The sequence below is a fragment of the Ochotona curzoniae genome, unplaced genomic scaffold (genome assembly GCF_017591425.1).
Source record: "Ochotona curzoniae isolate NIBS_2020 unplaced genomic scaffold, NIBS_Ocur_1.0 contig_523, whole genome shotgun sequence".
Lineage (NCBI taxonomy): Eukaryota > Metazoa > Chordata > Mammalia > Lagomorpha > Ochotonidae > Ochotona > Ochotona curzoniae.
Genome location: NW_024466459.1, coordinates 413,671 through 433,231, shown reverse-complemented (window position 1 = coordinate 433,231; position 19,561 = coordinate 413,671). Strand labels below are relative to the sequence as shown.

At 51.1% G+C, this 19,561-nt stretch overlaps 2 protein-coding genes across 5 annotated transcripts in view; both read right to left on the bottom strand.

The window, feature by feature from the left end:
- MRC2 (mannose receptor C type 2) overlaps positions 1 to 3,000 on the bottom strand; it is a 38,460-nt gene extending 35,460 nt beyond the window's left edge. The window contains exon 1 of the mRNA XM_040989345.1: positions 2,868 to 3,000. Coding sequence (XP_040845279.1) covers positions 2,868 to 2,979 — 112 coding nt within the window. The 5' untranslated portion in view covers positions 2,980 to 3,000. The remainder of the gene's footprint in view (positions 1 to 2,867) is intronic.
- Positions 3,001 to 11,395: 8,395 nt separating this feature from the next.
- TLK2 (tousled like kinase 2) overlaps positions 11,396 to 19,561 on the bottom strand; it is a 108,730-nt gene continuing 100,564 nt past the window's right edge. For all 4 annotated transcript variants that reach the window (XM_040989460.1, XM_040989461.1, XM_040989459.1 and 1 more), the window contains 3 exons: positions 18,290 to 18,401; positions 16,714 to 16,821; positions 11,396 to 12,494 (listed from right to left, as the gene is read on the bottom strand). In XM_040989460.1, coding sequence (XP_040845394.1) covers positions 12,321 to 12,494; positions 16,714 to 16,821; positions 18,290 to 18,401 — 394 coding nt within the window. In that variant the 3' untranslated portion in view covers positions 11,396 to 12,320. The remainder of the gene's footprint in view (positions 12,495 to 16,713; positions 16,822 to 18,289; positions 18,402 to 19,561) is intronic.

Genomic DNA, 19,561 nt, shown 5'->3' with positions numbered 1-19,561 from the left:
GGCCTGCCAGGAGCTGGGCCAGAAGTGCAGGACCTGTGCGTGGCAGAGGCTGAGGCAGCAGCAGCAGCCGCAGCCGCAGCCGCAGCTTCCCTCCACGTCCGAGGGGACCTCCCATGGCCTCCTCGCCTGACCTCCTCATCCTGCAGGCCTTGGGATGTCTGGGTCTCAGCACAGTCACTGTACTGGGGTGCTTCCAAGTCCCTCCGAGGCTAAGGACACAGCCTTTCCCAGGAGGATTTGTTTCAGCGCCCTCAAGATGGCTCCCGGATCACTTCCTCCGTGGCTGGGCCTCTGAGGGTCCTGTTCCTGGGGGCTCTTTGTTTGGCATCATAAGGAGCCTGAGGAGTACAAGCTGGAAGGGTGTGTGGGGAAGTCCCGGGGTCAGCTGGTATCCAGGTTGTGGTTCAATTTTAGACTAGCCCCTCCCCTGCCCCTGAGCTCCTCCTCCCCACAGGGTCCCCGGGGTTTGCTCTCTGGCGCTGGAGCCCTTGGTCACGCAGGTAGGTTTTCCACTGGTTGGAGAGGATGTTGGAGCTGAGAAAGGGAGATCCCAGTCAACTGGAATTCCTTCGTGGCTTCCAAGGGTCTCCCTGGGTGCCAGGCTGGAATGGTTGGAAGGGCTGGGCGCTGTGTGCCCTGGATTCTGGCCTTGGATCAGGCACTTAAGTTGGAGTTCAGTGGGCAGATCTGCCACCTGCTCACTCTGAGCACATCGGGGTGATAGGATTGCGGTGACTGCCCCCAATGTTGCAATGATTGGTACAGGAATAAACAAACACATCTAAGCTCCAAAAAGGGGGCAGGGGGTAACTCCATTCCTCTGCTCAGACTCCTGGGCAGCCCTGCTGGTGTGTGAGTCACAGGGACCTGGCCAGTCACCTCGCTCACCCAACATGTCCCCACAGAGCCCTGCCAACTCCCACATAATCCTCAGGAGCACCTAGTCCACCCCCTTGCCCTGGCCACCCTCCTGCCGCAGGCTTCCCAGCCGCCAGTGCCCCAACAGTGAGCCTCCATAGCCCCAGCGCTTCTGCGATGGGTGATGGAACTGAGTGACAAACGACCAGGCACCACCCTCGCCTGCGCGAGCTCACCTACAAAACGGGTCCAACAGTACCCACCTCATCAGGGCATGGTCTGAGTTAGATGGGACATGATACACAGCCCACCCTTCAGGGCACGCACTCTGGCCCACCAATCCCTCAGCTCTGTACTGGGCAGTGAATGTGGCAAAAACAGCAGCAGTGCAGCAGCCAGCCAGGGCACCCCCAGACTGGCTCTGGGGGAGTGCAGCGTGAGGCGCAGGGAGACAGACTCGGCCAGTACACAGCAAGGGGGAGGTGCCCACCTTGCCGCAGTGCCCTCTCCTGTGGACACGGGGCTCCCCTGCAGCCTCTCCCTGGGCACCCAGACCTGCGCTTCCTGGGGTTACCAGGAATTCACAAGCAGGTGAACTCAGCCCCACATTCACCTCCGTCCTCCTCCCGCTGAGCTGCTGTGGAGAACAGCACGGTGTCACAGCAGCCTCAGCCCAGACCCTAGCTCCCTCTGAGGACAGGGGTCCAGTGTCGTTGGGAAGGAGCCCCTGGGGCTGCACAGGGGCAGGCTGCAGAGCCCCAGAACACACAGCGGGCGGAGCACAGCGATCCAAGTGGGGCGTCCTGTCCTCTCTGCCCAGGCCGCTCCAGGCTCTTCTAGCTCCCTCCTCCAAAGGGCGGAAGGGGAAAGGCAGAGTCAGCACTTTGGCCTGGACTCCAGGACCTGGCTCTCAAAAGTGCTCTGGGCCTACAGCAGGGGCCTCTCCGCCCTTCCAGCCTGCCTGCCTGAGGGCCTTCACAGAAGGGGGACTGCCGGGGGGTGGGGGGATGGAGGCAGCCCAAGGGGGGGAATGTGGAGCTCTGGGCTCCGCCTCTCCCATCAGGCAGATGCCAACGACCCCACACATCCGCAGGCTGAAGGCGCCTGCCTGTAGCCTTCCAAGCACTCCATCCCCAAGTCCCACCCAAAGCAGGACCACGCTGGGCCCAGCAGGGGCGCTCGAGTTGCTGCCCTCCTGGGCGACCCCAGCTTTTATCCTTGCAGTCCCCATCTCCAGGAACTTTCTGATTCTTGGTGAGGGGGTCTGTCTGTCCCAACCTGCACTGTCACCCCTAGAAGGACACAGTCTTGGGCCGGCTAGCTGGAATTTTGCATCTTTCACTAGTTTTTGCCGTTCATTCTCTGTTCACTCCACGGGCGCCAGTGGGGCCAAAGCTGCGCACACAAAAAGCATACACGCATAGGACACAGTGTGTGTCGCTGCGTCCTGGTTCCACAAAATTGCCCACAAAGCTCCCTGTTCCAGTGATGCAGCCGCCGCGTGCCACAAGCCCTCCTTGAAGACCCAGCGTGGAAAGGAAATATAAACAACCCTGTGATGCAGTGCAAGCGAACCTCAGAACAGACAAACGCAAACAGTAATAACATGTTCATCCTGGAGGAAAACACGGGCACCATCCGCCGACTCCCGTGCGGAGCCCCCTGACTTCCCCAGATGAGCCCCACCGTTGCTGGCCTAGGGCAAGGAGGGAGCCGGGTGGGCGATGAGAGCTGGGAGGGGGTCCCCGCCAGCGAGGCCTCATGCTCCGGTTCCCCTCCCCCGCCGGCCGCCACATCTGGTTCCACTCAGGTCCTCCTGCCTCCCCCCCAACCCTAGGCGCGCGCCTTCCCTTCCCCCGCTAGCGGAGAAGTGAAGACAATTTTTAAAAACCCGGTCACACACACACGCACACCACTTCTGGGGACGAGGGGGAGGAGGGAAAAGTGGAGAGGCCCGCGTGCACGCTGTCCCGCCGGCCCCGAAGTTAGCCAAGTTGGCAGTGCCTTACCCGGGGGGACGGCGGCAGTGCCCTGGCGGCCGAGGTGCAGGCCCCCGAGGAGCAAGACGCAACGCAGCAGGTGACCAGGCCAGGGCGCGGGGGCCGGTCGGCTGGGCCCCATCTCCACGCTCTGCAAACGCGGAGGCGCAGCGGGGTCCTGTGCGCAGTGGCAGCCCCGGTGCTGCGGTGATGACTGCCCGCAAGGGGCTCGCGGACCAAGTGATGCCTCCCCAGGAGGAGGGGGAGGGAGGAGGCAGGCCGGGCGGAGGGAAGGCGGAGGGAGGAGCGCCGAACCCCAGGAGGAGGGTTTTGAGGGGCAGAGGGGAAGGGAAGCGGGCAGCGTGGGAGGGGAAGGGGTGGAGGCGCGGGCAGCAAGGGCCTGGGGCCGGAGAGCGTGCGCCGAGAGGGAGAGAAGAGGATGGCGGGAGATGAAGACCCCCGTATACGCCCCTAGTCTCTGCTTCCTACGCTCCAGCCTTGCTTTTCTCTTGGTCCCCGACCTGGAGCCTCAGACGCTGCGTCACAACTCCCCGGTCTGGCACAGGCAGAGAAGCAACTGCAAAACTTTCCGCAAACTTCACCGCGTGGCTGGACGGGGGCTCCAAGGCCCAGCAGCCGGGGGCGGGGGCGTGCGGCTAACCCAGGCGGTCACACACAAACCTCCAGCTCTCCCTCCTCCCTCCATCCTGCTCCTTTCTGCCAGCGTTTCTTGCCTCCAAGCATCTGCTACTAGTGCAGCTCGGAGGACCCCTCCCCCCAATCTGGTGGGGAAGGGGAGGAGCCGAGGGCTCGGCCACCCGGGGCGAGGACACGGGGTGGGCGAGGGAAGCAAGGCCCTTGTCCTGGCACTTCTTGTTTTAGCGGTTGTGTGACCCCTCTGTCAGTGTCCCTGGAGCAAAAGGGGTGCGCCACTTAGGCTACCTGGGGCCTCATCCAGAAACCTGGGTAAGTCCCAAAAGACCAACAACACTCCCACTAGATGGCCTGCTGGGCAGCAGCGAAGGACCAAATGGAAATTTCATGAAAGAGAAGACAAGCCAGTTATTCAGTGTTACGCAACAGGTTGTGGCAGTGTGGAGCGCCGGATTGGGGGCCAAGAGCTCCACCGTCACCAACTGCCTGAGCAGTTCTTGAAAATCAGTTTCTGGGCTTTGAGGGGGGACCACAAGGCATCAAATCAGACACTGAAACTCTAACAGTTTATTGTTTCTTGTGCTGTCTGCCATGGGCACATTTTGGGGAACCAAGTTCCAATGTCTTTCTTGCTGCTCCCCCCTTGGGGACATATCTTTGTCCATCTCTGCTGGCTCATTTCCTCCTGTCGCTGCCAGGCTGTCACTGTCATGACCAAGGTAGGGTTGCAGAGTAAAGGCTCCTCTTTGCCTGGAACTGCCTGCAGCTTCACTGCCATTCCTGGTGTTGAGCACAGAACAGCCATGTGAAGGCGCTTCACAAGGTTCCTCCGGGCCTCCCTCTCCAAGGCCTGTTATCACCAAGGGACCCGGGGACTCACCAGTTCCAGCCAGGCTGCTCTCTCCATTGCAACAGCTAAAACACAGGATATTTTTTTTCTGAAACAGGCTAGAGCCCTTTGTCTGCAAGCTAGATGAAATAGGTGTTGGCAGGGTTGGAACCACTCACAGACACCTCCACTAGAGAGCAAGGGTCTTGGATCAGCTTTGCACACTCAACATGCCCCGACTGCCAGCCCTGTGCCAGCTGATGGAAGAATGGGGAAGAGAGACATTGTTGCAGGCAGACAGGACTGTTGAAGGGCTGACAAGCAGGGACCTACAGCAGCCAGCTGACCTCAGAGACCCTACTGTAGCCCCTGCACCGGATGAGACTTCCTGCAGCTGCAAGCACAGAGGCTCCTCTGCATATTCTAGATTGTCTGGGCCCCGTCCTGAGCCACCATCTGGCTTACATCTTGAGAATGCAAGGGCACAAGCAGGGCCTCGTCTGGGCAACTGTCCCGTGGAGAAAGCAGCCCAGTCCCCCAGGGCCTGACAATCCTGCGGAGACTCAGCCAGCCACAGAATGCAGTCACAGTCGGCCTGGGAGCTGGGCACTGTGAAGGCCTGGGCTTTCCAGGAACCCAGCACTACCCTGAAGGCCCAGTGTCCTTGTGCCCGTGCGCTGTGCCCGGGGCTGCTCACCATTCTGCTCAAAGCTCTGTGGCTCAGCTACTTAGGAAGAACTACCATGTGCCAGGGATGAGGCTGTGTGCCGGGGAGTCCAGGAGGTCTCCGAGCTGGGCATGGGGCTGTGCCCAACAGGGTTTTCGCTGCTGTGATAGCAATGCTGTGAAATAGTTCTTCAGACACCAACTGTCAGCCCGCAGTGGCCATGCTGGCTGTCATCTCATCAAAATCTAGTGGAAGGAGCACAGTCTTGGAGCGACAGAGACCTGGGTTAGAATCCTGGCACCTCCACTAACCAGCACTGTGGCCTTTAGTTCTCCCTGAGCTCACAATTCTACTTCAAAAACAATTCTTACCTGGCAGGCAGAGCTAGCTAGCTAGAGATATCAATCTCCCATCTGCTGGTTTACTCCCTAAATATCTAAAACAGCAGGGGCTAGGTCGAAGCCAGGAGCTGGAACTCAAGTCTACGTCTCTTATGTGGGTGACAGGGACCCAAGTGCTTGGGCCACCACCTGCTGCCTCCCCGAGTGTACATGAACAGGAAGCTGCAATTAACAGCGGAGGTAGGACTCGAACCTAGACTCTGACTATGGGATGCATGTGTCCTGAGGGCAGCCTTCACTGCTGCACCAAATGCCTGTCCCTCACAATTCTTACTTGCAACTGGGCTGACAACTTCCCCTCTTTCTGAAAGTTAAATGCAAATGAAAAGGGCTGGGGCAGTTCCTGGTCAGTGCTGTTGTTCGGGAAATGTAGTCCCCTCCATGCTTCCCATCTTCCTTTGCCATCTGGACACTCAAGGTATCGCCCTTCGTGCGTCTCCCTCCACCTCCACCCACCAACTGCCCCCGAGTCCTGCACAGGCCCGTTTCATAAGGGCTGCCTGAGAGAACATGACAACCTGCCCTTGTTGTCTGAACAACTCCATGTGTTCACTCACCGGTATCTCAAAGGGGGAAACGAACCCCCCTGATGCTCCCTTGGCTAAGAAACGCATAAGCAAACCCTGTCCAGCACGGGGCAGTGTGGGGCAAGTGCAGGCCGGGGCTGCAAGGTGAGCTGGATCTGGCTCTGCTGTTCCTTGGCCACACTTTCCTAAGGTGCCCCCCTCTGAATCTCAGATGCCCAGGAGGTGTGGGGTTTGGAGTGTCACTACTCACGGCACTCAGTGTTGCTCTCACACAGGTTTCCTCTTTGCTGCTTCTGGGGCTCAGCGGCCTCTCAGCTTCAGGGTGCCTAGGGGAGTGGAGCAGCCCCTGCAGGCCAGACCTACAAGATCAATGAAGGGACACACACACCAGGAGGCTGGGGCTGCGCCCGGAGCAGAGCTCCTGCTCCTTCCAGACGCCATCTCTCCAGTTCAGCAGTTTATCTAGTCCCACACCAGGATGGGTCCGGTCCTTGCCAACAGCTGCCTGTGGCTCCAAGTCTGGTCAGGAGGGAGAAAAAGCGCTGGCCGGGTGGCTTTGCAGGCGCAGACCCTGCCACTCCATCCTTCCCAGAGGGGAGCTGGGGAGCTGTGACCAGCTGGCCCCCATGCCTAGCCCTGACCCAACAGGCTGCGCAGACTCTGCAGTCCTCAATGAAGGGCAGGTGGGAGACACCATGATGTCGATCAGCTATTTCATGAGTACTGATCAGCCTTTTACAAGGGCCTGTAGTGAGCTGTGTTCCAGCCTATAGAATTGAGGTTAAGTGGGTCATACTGCCAGGCTCCCCCCTACATCCCAGCCTCCTCCCCGGCTCTCAGGGAGGTTCCCTCCTGTCCGGCCCCTCCCCTACACAGGTGCCACAGGTAAGGGAAAGAGAAAGGACACTTGAGCTGACAGTCTCATGGCCAAGACACGGCACTGGAAGGCCTGAGGGGTGCTGGAGGGACTTTCTGTGTCTCTGAAGGTAGGCAGGAAGGGTCTCTTCATTCTGTTTACTCCTGCCCATCTTCTAAGACACCCTTTCAAAAAACCCCAGGAACCTCACCTCACTTTCATGGAACTTGCATTCAGGCACTCACTTTTAAGTTTCCTTAAAGCAGGTGACAAGTGAGCATGCTTTTGTGTCACAGCGTCCATCCCAGCACATTCTGAACACTTCTGTTCCGAGTGGTTGCATGAAGCTGGCAGACGAGCCACAGAGTATGCCTGGCCTGACGTCACATGGCCAAGTTGTAGAGCTGAGACCTGAAGGTGGGCCTTACCGTGTCCTCGTGCTATGATTCCAAGGCCACAGCTTCATCCGGCCAGGATGGACAGGCTCAGGGTTTGTGATAAGGCAATGGCTCCTGCCACTTACACAGACCTTTGGTTCACTTGCCAGCGGCATGCCTTACTCTTCAGACATGGGAGCCAGGCTGAAGGGATCACACAAGGGGACCTTCAAAGTCCTCTGTCTTCCAGGGCCCACTGTCACATGGAAGTGGCACCTAGTCACACTCATCTCATCCCTTCCAGGAAGCCAAGGCCCAGTGCCCCATTCTCTCTTTATCTAGTTGGGACACTGAGGGGAGGGCAGGAGGGCAGAAGGGCAGTCTCCTAATCTAGATCTAATCTGATAATGGCAGAGGGAACCTGCAGCACAAATGTTGTGAGGCCAAACCCCATCACCCACCCTGGGTGCTTTCACTGCTGGTCAGGGCTGCTCCCCAGTCTAGCTGGGTCTCCAAGGAGATTTATTCCTTTTTAAATGTTTGTTTTCATCTACTTTAAAGGTATATGGACAGTTGCTCTTTCATCTGTTGGTTCACTCTCCAAAAGCTCGCAACAAACAGGGCAGGGCAGGGACAGAAGCCTAGAATTGCATCTGGCATCCTATGTGGATGCCAGGAACCCAATTCCTGGGCCATTTGGGGTACATTAGGTGGAAGCTGGACCCAGAGTGGATTACCCAGCACTCTGCAGTTAAGTGTCCCAAGCACAGGCTTTACTGGCTGTGTCACAAAGCCCACCCTTCCAAGGAGATCTCTGAAGGCTACTAGCCATGAAGGAGGGGAAGGACTCAGGACAGGGGACCTGGGAGCCCAGGTACTCCATTCATCCAGAGCAGCCTCTGACCACAGATGGACCTCAGAGAATCCACCTCACACATTTTTTTCAGCCTTCAGTCACTGTGCCACTCATTGGCAGTCGCCAAACCCTCCCTGGGCTTTGGTTTCCCCATCTGTAAAAACAGTCAGCTGTTTACCTTACCTAGGTCTAGGCTGAGAAGGAATCCAGCAGATGAACTTTGCAAAGCAGAGGCGCTAGAGCCAGCTGCCTGCTTGGCTAGTGGCTCTCTGAGATAGCAAGGCCGAGACCTCCTCGCCCTGGAGCCCTGTTGCAAGGCCACCCTGGGTGCGTCCAGTCAGCCAGTCAGCTGCTCTCCGACCCGCACTGTAGCTCTCGGACCAGCCCTTCACACACACCCCCTCTGGCTGACTCCAGCCGGCTGCCCAGCACAATGGTGTTTCTGTATTCGCTGTGCCCACCAAGTCCCAGACCTGCTCCCAGGCCGACCAGTTTTCCCAGCTTCTGGCAGGTTCCCCCAACCCACCCACAGAGCTCAACAGAAGCTTCTCCCACCCTCCCCCCTACCTGTGGCAGTCCTGCCCCGCCTTTCCACAGCCTCAATCCAGGTTACCAAGTCAGTACTTCCTGCATCCTGGACTGCTCAGGGACCAGGAAAATGAGCAAAATTGATCCCAAACAAGGCACCACCACCAAGACCATGGGATAGTAGCTTTGCTCAAACGAATGAATGATTCTGAAGTGTTCTGTTAGGCACCCCCATGTTAATGGTGTCCTACCTAGAGATCGAACCTGTATAACATCGGTCCTAAGACAGGCCAGGGCTCCAGATTTTCATTCTAAACACAGGATAAAGCAGGAGTCATCTCATTTCAGCTGGGTGAGTACTGACAAGCCTGGCAGCCACTCTCTCTCCAAACTCACACTCAACCGCAGGGGCTGCAGGAAGGCAGTGGGGCCGGCCACCCGCAGTGCTCAGCCCAGGCAATGAGTCTACAGCTGTGCTTTGCAACCTGAGCCTTGCAAGCAGCCCCTGGTGGGGCTGAGTTTGAGCAGGCAGCGGCCCGAGACCCTGCATTCCATACAAGTGCCACAGTGACGCCGGTGCACCAAGAGATGTGCTGTTCCCAAGGCAGAAGCGGGGACTGCACTCAAGCAAGAGGGGCAGCCTCTCGATATGTCGGCATCACCCACCAGTGAGCCTGGGTGATGCGCGAGCTGGGGCAGGTCATCCACCTGCTGGACGGACCTGGTCACCTTTTCCCAGTCCCCTTTATATCTTTACCTACATCCCTCAGTCTGCAGGAAGGATCTGAATGCAGACCTAATTATTTTAAAACCCAAGCTTAACCTCTGTGTGGTTTTGCCTTAGGAAACAGATGGCTTGGGAAATTAAAGTTATGGAGACAGGAAAGATGCTCAGAAAGAAACAACAAAACAACCAAGGTAGGCATCGAGTTAGCTATGTTTAAAGAGGGCTGTTTTCTAAAGAAAGACACCCAAGAGTGCTTTCATTACTTATCTTCTCAGCTGGAAGAAAATGTCTGTTTCCAGACCACCGGAAAACAGGTGAGCAGCCCTTCTGAATGAGCGCCATGGTGGGGGCTGCCCAGTGCGAGGTGCACTCAGCTCTGCCAGGGATGTCTCTGTACCACAAAGCACCCGAGCACTATTCCCAGACCCCACCTGCAGACGGTGAGCGGCCAGTGGAGCCTCCCTCCCCTCCCCTCCCCTCCCCTCCCCTCCCCTCCCCTCCCCTCCCTTCCCCTCTTCCTTGCTGCACTCGACAAGGAGATGCTAGGAAGACCTGCCGCTGGCAGCAGTGTGCCCTCCCAGGCCCTCCTAGGATCCCCTGGCTACACTGAAGATGCCCACACCCCAGTGGAAGCGGGAAGATTAGAGTAAAATCAAAAGAAGGGGAAGTTCACTTCTTAAAAATTCATTTTAATACCATTCCGCCCCCCCCTCTCCGCTGGGAAAGGCCAAAACAATCTGGCTGGGTTTAATTACAAATTAATACTTTCTCTTTTTTTGTTTTGTCTTGGTTAATGTGTAAAGTAGAACAACATTGTGGAAATAAAGGACTGTCCTTGGAAAAAGTGAAACTCATATTAACAAAACTGATCCCCCACTCAGTGATTTCACTGGTTTCTTCAAAAAATGGAAAAGGGTCACACTCCCGGCGTCCTCTGGGGCTTAACCACAGGCGACAAGGGGTCCTGCCTGGACGCACAGTCCTCAGCCCCACACAGGCCCTGGAGCCAGACAGCACACAGGCAGGAAGAGCAGAAAGGTAACAAACCACAGAGTCCTACTGCCTACCCACCCCCACGGGGAAAAAGGAAGCAGGAAGCTAAAGGTCAGGCTTACAGATACATTAAAACATTAAACATTTCGACATTTAAAAATATTAAAAATAACAACTGCAAGATTATTGGAGATAAAGAAAAAAGGAGTATAATGTAACTCCTGAGTAAGTTTAAACATGGTGTCTGCTTCAGGCACTGAGACCCAACCCCTTCTGCGCTCTACTCAGCTTCCTGAAGGCAGACGGAAGAAAGCAGCACACCCACCCAGATCCGTGCATGCACGGGGCATGCTCAAGGATGTTTCAACGAAAGCGCTGCGAGAAAGCGGGTGCTAAGGCCTGAGGCTCACCTCCTTCCATTCAGAGACCCATGCTATGCTACACCCATGAGCGTCTCTCCTTTGTGGGATACTCCAAGTTGCCCTAACCTGGCCTCAAAACAGAACTCCTAGAAAACTTGTCAGCTGTGACATTTTTCATGCTGGAACCAAGAATTGAGAGCTCTGTCCTTCCTAACTCCATCCTGCACCCGAAGACCTTGTAGGCTCAAGCAGTGCATATTGAAATGTTTCTGGCAGAGTGCTCTTGCCACATATGTCAGGAGTGTTCCAAGCTGGCCACCACATGCTCAGCCCTGGCCTCCATCCCTCTGCTGCTGAGTGCTCTGCTGTTGCAAGGGCACAGTGGGGCCACACATCTCCCATTTCAGCGCCATCCTTGGGTGCTCATACATCTCAAAGACTTCTTTTTTTAAAAAAAAGTTAATTCCAAAATATGTCCACAGCTGAAATAACTATTTCCTTTGACATATTTCACTAGATGAATCTATTAAAGTGGGTTAGACAAAGTATTGTACACACACACACTCTCTCTCTCTCGCACACAGCTACCAAATTGAGAGGCTGGGGGAAGGCGGTTTCATACCAAAAGTCTACAGAGGAAAGCTTATACGCTAATCAAGTTGTAATAATGTGGTTAACAAGAAGCGTCCCCCATTCAGCGAGCAGCTGGTTCCCCGGCCCAGTCTCCGCCGACCTTTGCCAGTGTGCAGTTACTACATTCACAGACTCCAAGAGGAAGGACTGCATGGACAGATGAACCTTTATTTAAAAAAATAGCACTTCAAATAAATTAAAAGGGACAACCGTCAAGTGTTCAAATTGTGAAGAAATAGTTGAAAACCCAGAGAGACTTGAAGCTGCAGTCCTCTGACCTCACTCATTGTCCAATGGCAGAAACCCGCACATCTCACTTCTCCCACTCAGTTTGTTCCCTGCTGAGATGAGGAAAGCAATTGCAAATGGGAGACCAGATGGAGGAAAAGCTGCATCTGATTGGAATGAACATTGCCATGTACTTGCTAATACGGGTTTCACTTTATGACCAAATGTATTCTTTCAAAAAATAAAAATAGGGGGAGGGGAAGGAAGCTGCATGTTTTCAAAAATTGAAATTATTTAGGGGATAAAACACTAACTCTAGTGCCTTTAATGGGCAATAGCAACTTTTTTCCTCCAAAGTCAAACACCATCCCCAGCTGAGCCTTTTTGCTACAAGCTTTTCAGGAGATGTTACCTAAACTTTATTAAAGAAAAGAACAAGTTTAAATATAGACACTGGACTAGCCCAGTCTGTATTTTCAAGTCCACATTCTTCATCTGAAGCATTGCATCAGGGACCCCCTGAGTCCGCCTGTTTTCAAGTTCACAGTACATGGAACCAGTTTTTCTTTTAATTTTTTCTCATTCAGAGCAGCCACACATTGTGGCCGCTGACGCCGGAACCTTGGGCGGGACCTTTTCCTACGAGGCCTGGCCAGAGCGCCCCAGGATTCTTCTCAATGAGAATCAATGCTGTCATGCTCTATGGATGGGAGAAAAAGCAAGAAAATAAAAGCACCTGGTACAGGTTTCATGAGATCCATTCGGATTCACTACGTGCCAAACCCGCTGCTCAATGCCACTTGTCCACTTGGTGTGCTGAACAGTTTATAGCCTTGGAGTCAGTCTCAATTTGAAGAACTGTTATTGGATGCCCCAGAGGTTGATGCAATAGCAGCTCCAGCAGGGCTACTTGTGGAGACTGACTTCCGGATGTGAGGCAGTAAGTAGGGGTCACAGGCCAGCTGCTGCACGTCGATGCGGTCCTCCTTCCGGTAGGCCAAGCATCGTCGGATAAACGCCTGCAAAGCAAAGTTTCTTTAAGAAGACAAGACCAGACAATCCTGACAAGGCAGAAGGAACTCCTGGCTCATCAGGCGCTTCAGGTCTTCCCCATAAACCACCAGGCCGACCCAAAGATCCGCGAAGAAGCAGGGTGACAGACGCCCTGCATGGCACCTGTGGGAGTTCCACTGCGCTGCCAACGGCTCCTGTTTCTGTTCCTGAAAGGGCATGACTTTGAAATATTCCTGCATCCAAAATGTCCTGCTCAACAGAAAATTCTCTTTGTCATGGCTGGTGTGGATGGGAAGTCTGACATCCTCAAGTGACAATCTCCCGTTAACTTTCAAGGAAGTGGCAAGTGTAAGGACAAGTTATTAGCACCACGTGCAGGCACATGCTCTCCCCACCGACCTCATTCTTCCCTAAAGGCCGGTCAGCAAGTGGAGACGTGAACCTGGGCTCTGTCCTCAAGGCTGATGCAGCCCTGGAGCCATGCTGGGACCGGGCTGGACAGACCCTCGGAATGCACGACTGCCTCCGAGGTTCCTCTGCACTGGATAGGAAAAACAAGTCTTCATTTCCACAGCACTTTGCTCAAGGTCCTCACGGGGAGCAGCGTCCTTTGCCTGTTTATCTTCTTGTTTTAAAACTAGACAGATCTGTTTTAGGATATGATTTTTAAAAATTTTTATTTTTATTTAAAATGCAGTTATAGAAAGAAAAGGAGAGAGAAAGGAGATCTCTCATCCACTGGTTAATTAGCCAAATGGCCCAAACAGCCAGAACTGGGCCAGGCCAAAGCCAGCAGTCCTCTGAGTCTCCCATGTGGGTGCAGGGTCACAAGGCCTTGGCCCCTCCTCCACTGCCTTCCTAAGCCACCAACAGAGAGCTGGATTGAAGTGGAGCAGCCAGGATTTGAACCAGTGCCCTTATGCGATGCTGGTGCCACAGGCTCACCCTTAATTATTTTAAGCAAATGGATCTGTTAAGAAATCTAAAACACTGTCTTCACTAAACGCCTGTATTTCACATTAGGCTGACCCTGATGTACCAATGTGCATTTACAGAGGAGTGTAATAAATGTCCCCTCTGACGTGAGATGCCCAAGGCAGCTGCCACGCATGGGGCCAGGGCAGATGGTACACGACAACTTTCAATTTTCCACTCAAAGTTTGCCGTGAATCTAAAAGTGCCCCAAAAGCAATTTAAAACATGAAACAAGCTATTGATATTCTTTTTTGTGTGCATTTAGTTAACAAAACACAGAAGTATAATTCCAATCCTTGTTTTTCAAAATCAGATGCCTAATAGATACTTGCTTGCTTAATAAACCATTTGTAAGATAAAAATAGATTCACAGAAATAAAAATAATGACACCTGGTCATCTAAAAATGGAGCTAAATAGGTTTTCTGGTGTTGAATATTGGTCAAATCAAATCTTTCTAAACAACTGTCACGATAGGCTATTAAAAGAGTCATTATTCAGATTCTATGGTTGTGTATTAATTAAAACCTTCAACTACTGGGCCTAGTGTGCTAGCCTAGCAGCTAAAGTCCTTGCCTATTGGCGCCAGTTCTAATCCCGGCAGCCGCGCTTCCCATCCAGCTCCCTGCTTGTGGCCTGGGAAAGCAGTCGAGGACGGCCCAAAGCCTTGGGATCCTGCGCCTACATGGGAGATCTGGAAGAGGCTCCTGGCTTCAGATGACTCAACTTCTGCCACTGCAGCCACTTGGGGAGTGAATCATCGGATGGAAGATCTTCCTCTCTCTCTCCTCCTCTCTGTATATCTGACTTTCCAATTAAAACATAGTAAATAGATCTTTAAAAAAAATTAAAAAGCTCACTCTTGTGCACACGGCTAGCACGTTCACACCACTCAGGACACAGCTCGAGCGGCACTTGCTCAGGGCCTCTCCTAACCATCCTGTCAGAAAGGGGGTTTCCACTTCCCAGCCACTTGACTCGGATTTCTTTCTCTACAACATTTATCATCACGTGAAATGTATTCACTTGTTTTACTTTATTCTTTATTTCACCTAGTAAGACATAATCTCCCTAAAGGCAGGCCTTTGTCTGTGGAGTTTACTGCTACAAATTCAGTTACATTTCCACAACTCAGGAAAGTGACTGGTGATTTATAAGGGTTTGCTTTGGGAGGGGAGAGAGAAAAGGGTAGTGTTGGTAAAAAAATATTCTTGGAAGGAGGAAGATGAAGTTTCTATGTTTTTCAGTATCCAAGACTTTGGAAACATCTGTTCACTAGTTACTGAACAAACAACACAATTTTACAAAAGTATTGTAGATCAATAGTCTGGATAGATCTGACCCATGAGAATTAAACATCTATTAGGCAATCTACTCAAGCCTTTTGTGTCAACTCTAATTGGCAACTGTGACATCAGGTTTAAAACCAGTTGCAGAATCTACAAGTGGCAGGTGACACAGTCCACTCACCTCACAGCCATCATTTAAAGATGCTTTTGTTTTTGTTTATATAAAAGGAAAAGCAAGCCAGAAGATGTAAGTCAAGACGTCTACAGCTACACTGCTGCTTCTGGAAGAGCTGACACTGAACTGAGGCCCGTCAGCTTTCACAGTGTCTCCAGCTCCTTCCCAGGAGTCAGGAAACCTACAACCGCCTTGGGATTCTATTACATGTGCAGATGTAATGTCTTGGCTACACAGGACTCTTAACTATTGAACAGTGTGGGAAGCCACCAGTCAGCAACTAAAAATCACTAAAAGTTCATTCTCACCATGTCACATGTCAGCTAACCCGCTCTGAAAAGGGCTTTTCCTGCATGTGGACGCACAGCGAGAAGACGGGAGAAACCAGCCCCTGCTGCAATGGATCCCACTCCAGCTGCGCACTCTGCCCTCCACAACGCCAGCTGGCCGTGGCTCCCAATGGGCTGCCCAGCACCCGAGCACAATTCATACATGGGAGACAAATACCATCACAAAACAGACTAAGAAAAGTTCCTGAAATCCTGCTCTGTGCGTGAACCAAGACTGAAGTGATTGCTTATAGCTTTCTTTCTCTGCCTCGCACTGAATACAAAGGTACTTTAGCAAGTTTACGAAAAAGGGAACTGAAAAAATAAATTGTGATGTCCCCAAATTTTGAAATCCACACAAAATCCTTCCAAAGTTCATGAAAAAGTATGTATTATGAAAAACCTATGTGCATATATGTCAAGATTTTGCACCAAAAATATACACCTTTTAATTCCACTTTTCTATGAACTTGTTGAAGCACTCTTTCTTTTTTAAAAGGTTTATTTATTTTTATTATAAAGTAAGATATACAGAGAGGAAGAGAGACACAGAGGAAGATCTTCTGTCTGATGGTTCACTCCCCATGTGACCACAATGGCTGGTGCTGTGCTGATCTGAAGCCGGGAACCAGGAACCTCTTCCGCGTCTCCCATGTGGATACCGGGTCCCAAGCCTTTGGGCCGTCCTCGACTGTTTTCCCAGGCCACAAGCAGGGAGCTGGATGGGAAGTGGAGCTGCCAGGATTAGAACCAGCGCCCATATGGGATCCCGGCGCATTCAAGGTGAGGACTTAAGCTGCTAGGCCATGGCGCTGGGCCCTGAAGCACTTTGCATTTCAGTAACAGCTTCACTACATGCCATAAAATGTACTGTGTTCAGATATCCAAGCTGCTCACAACCCTGAAGGGGTTTGAATAGATTCAGATAGTGCACAATACCTGGTACTATATTCTGGATTGTGCCCTTTTAGACTGAACATCCTGTCAACATTCCCTTCACTGGGACTGAAGATGAGAGAGGCAAGGTGTCATCTGCTATTAAGAATATTCATTTAGGGCAGGTGCTATAGTGCAAAAGGTTAAGCTGCCAATGTAGTGCCAGTTCAAGTCCTAACTGTTCCACTTCTGAGCTCTTTGCTAATGTCCTCGGGAAAGCAGCGGACAATGGCCTAACTGCTTGGGCCCCCGCACCTTCATGGGAGACCTGGAAGAAGCTCCTAGGTCCCAGATTCAGACAGGCCGAGCTCAGGGACTGCAGTCATTTGGAGTGAAGTGACATATGGAAGACCTTTCTCTCTACCCTTCCTACTCTCCTTCAAATAAATCTTTTTTAAAAAGAGTATTTATACCTAATGTTTTTACTCTGTCTGAATTTCATATCAGATAAACCATCTATTACCCAAAGCAATATAGGAAACAGAACAATCATTTCTGCTAGCCACTGGATGGAATCTTACCTTTGCCTCAGGTGTTACTACTGGCTTTGGCGGAAACTGGACTTCAGTAGCTTTAAGAATAGTATTCTCTTGTAGAATGTCTTGCTGGGACTGGTTATGGCCAAAAGGCTGTCATACAAGAACAAGATAAATTAAAGAGAACGTATTTTGATACCATAGGGAAAGGAAAAAAAGACCTCTCCTGGTAAGAGCTATTGGAAGGAACTTGCTCATGGTTTCACTTCAGGATCAAGGCAGAGATGGGAGCACATCTGCTAGCAGCTTTGCTTACAGCTCAGGAAGGGAGGACTCCAAGCAGGAACCCGCAGCCACTCTGGCTTTCAGTGACACCTGCAGGCCTAAGCACTGGCTGCCCAAGGCTCAGACAAAAAAAGACAGAAAAGCAAGCTGAAGGGGGAAGGCTTAAGGAGAAGGTGGCAACCAAAAGAAAAACTGGCATTATTTAGTGGCTTCATCTGTGCCCCAGGTTGCCACTTTGCATTCTGAGGTATTTCAAAAAGTTCACAGAACAATACAATGAAGAGATACATTTACTTTGGTGCCAAAAAGTTTCTGAGATTCATGCATGCATAAGGCTTTCAAGAAGTTCATGAAACATGAGCAGTATTTAGAAACTATGCATGGATTTCAAAATCTTTCGGCATCAAAATAAATTCATTCTTTAATCTTATTTTCCCAGCAAACCCTCTAAAGTATCTTTCTAAACTCTTTAAAAATAAGCTCAAGTTTACTGTCATCTGTAACAGTGTTTCTACTGAGTGAGCGCAAACAATTCTTTCTAGGTATCCTCTACCACTGTTATCAGCTGCAGTCCGACAGTATCAGACAGCACAAACAATAATTAAGCAGCACTAGCTCTGGATGGTCTCCCTCTTTTGGAGAGGTAGGATAAAGTCAGACAGACCAAGAAGAGGTTGAAGAGGAAGCTGCAATCTGAAATAAGGGCTTGCTCTGAGGAACAGAACCAAGATGTTAAGATGCTTACAAGACACAAAAAGACACTTATAAGAAACACTCAAAAGGGGGAGAAAAACCACTCTATGAGGTAGAGTTTACTTTCAGGGTTCATTGTTTAAATGGTAAATTACCTCAAGCAGAGTTAACTGCCAATGAGTATTTTCTGATTCTACATCTATAGGACAGAATTACAAAGCATGCTTTTATTAGTAATACCTCTGGCTAATGGGGTGGTTGCATAGAGTCTTGGTTCTCAGGACCCTTCAGAATGGCACGCAGAGACAGAATTTATACACTTGTATAAATTATTTCATGTAAATTCCCATATATATTATCAAAATTAAAACATGTCCTAGATCTGAAACATGTTTGTGATAAGCAAAAATGCCAGTTTGCAAAAGAGGTAGAATTCATTAGGCCCTAGACCAAGGGTAGGCAAATTTCTATTTATGCATAAAGTCTTTATCCTTAAGTCTATATGTTCCTGAGACCACTATTCTTTAGGATTGTGTTTTGCATAACCCAATGATTAACTCAAAGAGTTAACATCTCCTTGTGAAGGCTCCAAGTCCATGTGCCACCCAAGCAGCAGCCCAACCACTGCAAGCTTTTTGCTCACCTTCCTTCCATAGAGACACTGGTAGAAGATGACACCTACTGACCACACGTCGACTTTATTTGAGATCTTTGGTGGTTCTTTCCCAACCACGAAACACTCTGGTGGTAAATACCTGTAGAAAATGAAAACCAAATTTCTTAAAAAAAAAAACCAATTATACCAAGTTAAGACATACACAAAAAGGCAAAGAAAATAGAAACACTTAGAATTTTAATAGTCAACTTAAAACCAATGTGGAGAGTCAATGAAAAAAACATTTGCATGTAGGCAGATGGCAGTGTCTTTACAGGTCACCAACAGATTTCTGGGGCCAGCACAGTGGCTCAGGGCCTACATCCACCCCCTGCATGCACCGGGATCCCATATGGACAATATGGGCACCTGTTGGTGTCCCGGCTGCTCCACTGCCCATCCACCTCCCTGCTTGTGGCCTGGGAAAGCAACAGAGGACAGCCCAAAGCCTTAGGACCCTGCACCCACAGGGAGACCTGGAGGAAGCTCCTTGCTCCTGGCTTCAGATTGGCTCATCTCTGGCCACTGTGGCTACTTGGGGAGTGAAACAGTGAATGAAGATCTTTCTCTCTCTTTTTTTTTTTCTGTATTTCTACCTTTCCAATAACAATAAGTAAATCTTACAAGAAAAAAAAAATGTCTGAATATACTAAGAGGTAAGTATTATAGTTAGTCTCACTTCACTCACCCTTAGCCTCCTTTACCTGGGCTGTGTCTAATAAAAGTGCTATTCAAATTTTTTTTGTGAGGCTGAGGGCACTAACACAACAGCTGGATCACAACATTAAAATATGAATGTGTTGGGCCCAGCGGCGTGGCCTAGTGGCTAAAGTCCTTGCCTTGAACATGCCGGGATCCCATATGGGCACCGGTTCTAATTCCAGCAGTTCTACTTCCCATCCAGCTTCCTTCTTGTGGCCTGGAAAAGCAGTCGAGGATGGCCCAAAGCCTTGGGACCCTGTACCCGTGTAGGAGACCTGGAAGACGTTCCTGCATCCAGGCTTCAGATCAGCATAGCATCAGCCATTGTGGCCACTTGGGGAGTGAACCATCAGACAGAAGATCTTCCTCTCTGTCTCTCCTCCTCTCTGTATATCTGACTTTCCAATAAATAAATAAATCTTTAATAAAAATAAATAAATAAAATGTGTTTTAAAAGTAACAAATACATATGTCTGTCTACCTCAGAGGAAACGATTTTTCTTCCATTCTTTCATGTTGCTTATAGAACATACTTAACTAATTGACTAATCAATTTTT